Below are 3,440 nucleotides of genomic sequence, written 5' to 3'. Positions count from 1 at the left end.
AATGTTACCAAAAAAGGAAAGAGGTCATTCTTTTTGAAACTGACTAAAAAGGAAATGAGGTCATTCTTTGTGAAACAGAGGAAGTACAATCTTTGTGAACACACACTTCAATTCTATAATTTGAAAAAATAGATAAATCTAATTCAATCGATAAATTCATCTCAAAAGTAAACTGCTCCGTTATAACTATTTCTATACTTATATCGACTCGAGGAACCGAAATATTGATAATCATTTTGCTCTTCAGTTGCTTAAGTCACATGGATGAATTCTATGAACCTTCTACCCTATTCTAGAAAAAGTATAAATAAGGTCATTTATGTCATTAGCTATGTAAATATTCTTTTTTTTTTTTCTTTTCATTTTATTTTTAACAGTTAGTTACACATTCTGTTACATATAACATCATTCCTCTCTACAAAATAAATACACAGAGAACAAAAAAATTCAACAATTATCCGATCATCGAGAAGAACAAAAGAATCAACAATGAGTATTCCATTTCCATCATCGATTGATTTGAGTTCAAAAGATGAAACGATTATCACAGTTCAACAACTGAAAATGCAATTTCTCGGCACCAGAAAAGGGGATCTGGACACCATAGAATCCTATGTGAAAATTTTTAAATCAATAGCCGATTCTCTATCCGCTAACGACAATCCTTTATCAGATTCAGATTTGGTACTGCAACTTCTCGCCGGTTTGCCGTCATCTCAATACTCGCCTTACCAGAAAAGAATCTCATCGCAGTTGCCTCTACCTGATTTTTCAGGTGCTTGTTCTTTGCTTTACATGTACGAATCATTATTGCAAGAGCAAAATGTAAATCATACTTCGGAAGATGAAAATTATAGTATTAAAGAAATGTTTGATAAGATTGTTGGTGTGTTTTATACGGTAAGTAGTGTGGTTGCAACAGTAACGGATATATTGAGTATGTTTGGAAGAACATCTACAATGGCAAGTACTACAGGAAACAGAAAAAATACAAAAAGACGTAATCGAGGAAGGGGGAGGAGGTAGAAATTTGTTTCGAGTTTTCGAATCTAAGAAGATATTAGAAGATGTAATCTAAGTATTGGGTTGCTCTGTTCAAGAGTTTTTTGTTGTTGTTGTTGTGATTTTTCATTTTATGTAAAGTAAGAGTGGAGTGTTTTACTAATTACGTAGTGTTCTTCTTGGATCATATGCGACTGAATATGGTATCGAACATTTGCAGACTTCATTTCGGGTGTTTAGTGGCCGGATAAGAAACATTTGTTCGATATGGAAATAAGTTATTCGTATATAAAATTAATTTCATATTTATTGAAAATAATATTTTTTTGGATAAACTATTAACTGATATATTTTTATTCAAATTTACATAATTTAATGATTATTTTGATAATTTTTTATTTTTAAAATTTAATTTCAAAATATAGCCATTTTGACTCCAACAATCAAATTTTAAAAGACAAATAGGAAGAAACCACACATAATTAATTAAGGAGCATGTTGTAAATTATTTTACCAGAGTAAGTATTTGCTTTTGTTTCATCTTCTTTGCAATTCAACCAACCTACGTGTTGGTCATTTCCAATCACATTTAAAGGATAACCTCAAATCAAGTGAAGCACTTTCCAAGAACCACTAACCAGGGACTTGGAACAGAGAGACTAAGGGGTCGTTTGGTTTGAAAATGAGTTATGATGGGATAAGTTATATTGTGATAAGTTATGTTGGGATTAGTTATGATGGGATAAGTTGTGTTGGGATTATTTTTTATTGAGTGTTTGGTTTGTTGTATTCAAAATAATAAATTTTAAGAACAATTTATTTGTTTACAAAAATGCCCTTCATTAATGTAAAAAGTGATATAACAAAAGGGTTGAAAGAGACATTTTTGTCATTTACCTATTTTATCCCGGGATAAGTTACCCCGGGATTACTATACCACCCAAGGAGAGGGATAACTTATCCCGGTACTAATTATTAATCCCGGGATAAGTTATCCCGAACTTGCCAACCAAACAACAAAATAAGCGGTACTATAATTTAATCCCGGGACTATTTGTTATTATACCTCACACCAAACGAGCCCTAAGAATTAAGTCCCGAGAATAGCACCACTTTAGTACTCCCTCCATTTCAAAAATAATGGTCTAGTTTAATTTGACACAAAATTTAAAAAAATAAAGAAGATTTTTGAATCTTGTGATTCTAAATTAAAGTTATATCAAATGTACAAAAGTGACCTTTAATCTTGTGGTCTTAAGCATGTTATGAAGAAAGTCGAAATTAAAATGTTATCAAAAAAAGAAAGAGATCATTCTTTTTTAAACTGACTAAAAAGAAAAGGAAGTCATTCTTTTTTAAACGGAGAGAGTATGTTTTTAAAAAATTATATGACAATTGATGGTGGTGATGACTAACAATAATGATTGTGTGTCAATTCTGAATGGTGCTAACTGAGGATAGTATCTTATGGTATAACGGTGGACAATAATGATAAACCATAGTTGTTGTTGGTGACGGCTAATATATAGTAATGGAATGATATTAATAGCTAATTGGAATAGTGAATTTTTTAAAAGAGTTAAACAGAGTGGAGTTGAGATTAATAGGACAGGATAAGATAGAAGAAACACAAATTACTAAATAGAACAAGACAAAGCAGGTTGAGTTTGTGACAGGACAAGACTTCACCAATTATTAATTTATCATAACACTTGTTTATCACTCTTTCAATTAAGAAATTTTCAAGACCCACCAATTGTTTCAACGGGGCCCAATCTCAACTAACTTAATAGAATAAAGGGAAAATGGTCAAATATGCCCCTAAACTATTCGAAAAGGTCTAGATATATCTATCGTTTAAAGTTTGACTCACTCATACCCTCGTAGTCCAACTTTTCATCTAGATATGCCCTTATGGGCGTTAAATGTCAAATGGAATTGCCACGTCATTTTTACATTACCACGTGACATTTATATTAAAGGAAAAAGGGTCAAATATACCCCTAAACTAATCGAAAAGGTCTAGATATACCCCTTTTTAAATAAACCACCCGACCCGTTTTCAACAATTTTTTAAATTTTTTTATTTTTTTTGGTAAATCCCGAAAATGAGTAATTGACTATTAAAAAATAGAAAAAATATGAAAAAAAATAATAAAATTAACGCCAAAAATCCACAAATAAATATAGTAACCTTAATTCAACAATTTTTTAAAATTTTTATTTTTTTTCGATAATCACGAAAATGAGTAATTGATTAATAAAAAATATAAAAATGTGAAAATGACTTTATGCTGAATTTTTAGGTTATATTTCTCATATTTTTTATTAATCAATTACTCATTTTAGGGACTTATCGAAAAAAATATAAATTTTAAAAAAATGTTGAAATTGTTGAATTTAAGGTTACTATATTTATTTGTGAATTTTTGGCGTTA

The 3,440-nt window shown here is 30.1% G+C and overlaps 1 protein-coding gene across 1 annotated transcript; it reads left to right on the top strand.

Moving 5' to 3' along the window:
- The first annotated feature begins 455 nt into the window (after positions 1 to 455).
- Positions 456 to 1,165, top strand: LOC125837748 (uncharacterized). The gene has a single exon (XM_049516822.1). It carries the CDS (start codon positions 490 to 492, stop codon positions 1,024 to 1,026), a length of 537 nt encoding a protein of 178 aa, XP_049372779.1. The 5' UTR covers positions 456 to 489; the 3' UTR covers positions 1,027 to 1,165.
- The last annotated feature ends 2,275 nt before the right edge of the window (positions 1,166 to 3,440 follow it).

The sequence above is a fragment of the Solanum verrucosum genome, unplaced genomic scaffold (genome assembly GCF_900185275.1).
Source record: "Solanum verrucosum unplaced genomic scaffold, falcon-dt-bn FXZP01000091.1, whole genome shotgun sequence".
Taxonomy (NCBI): Eukaryota; Viridiplantae; Streptophyta; class Magnoliopsida; order Solanales; family Solanaceae; genus Solanum; species Solanum verrucosum.
Note: the sequence above shows the minus strand (reverse complement) of the source record. Positions and strands in the feature narration are given on the sequence as shown.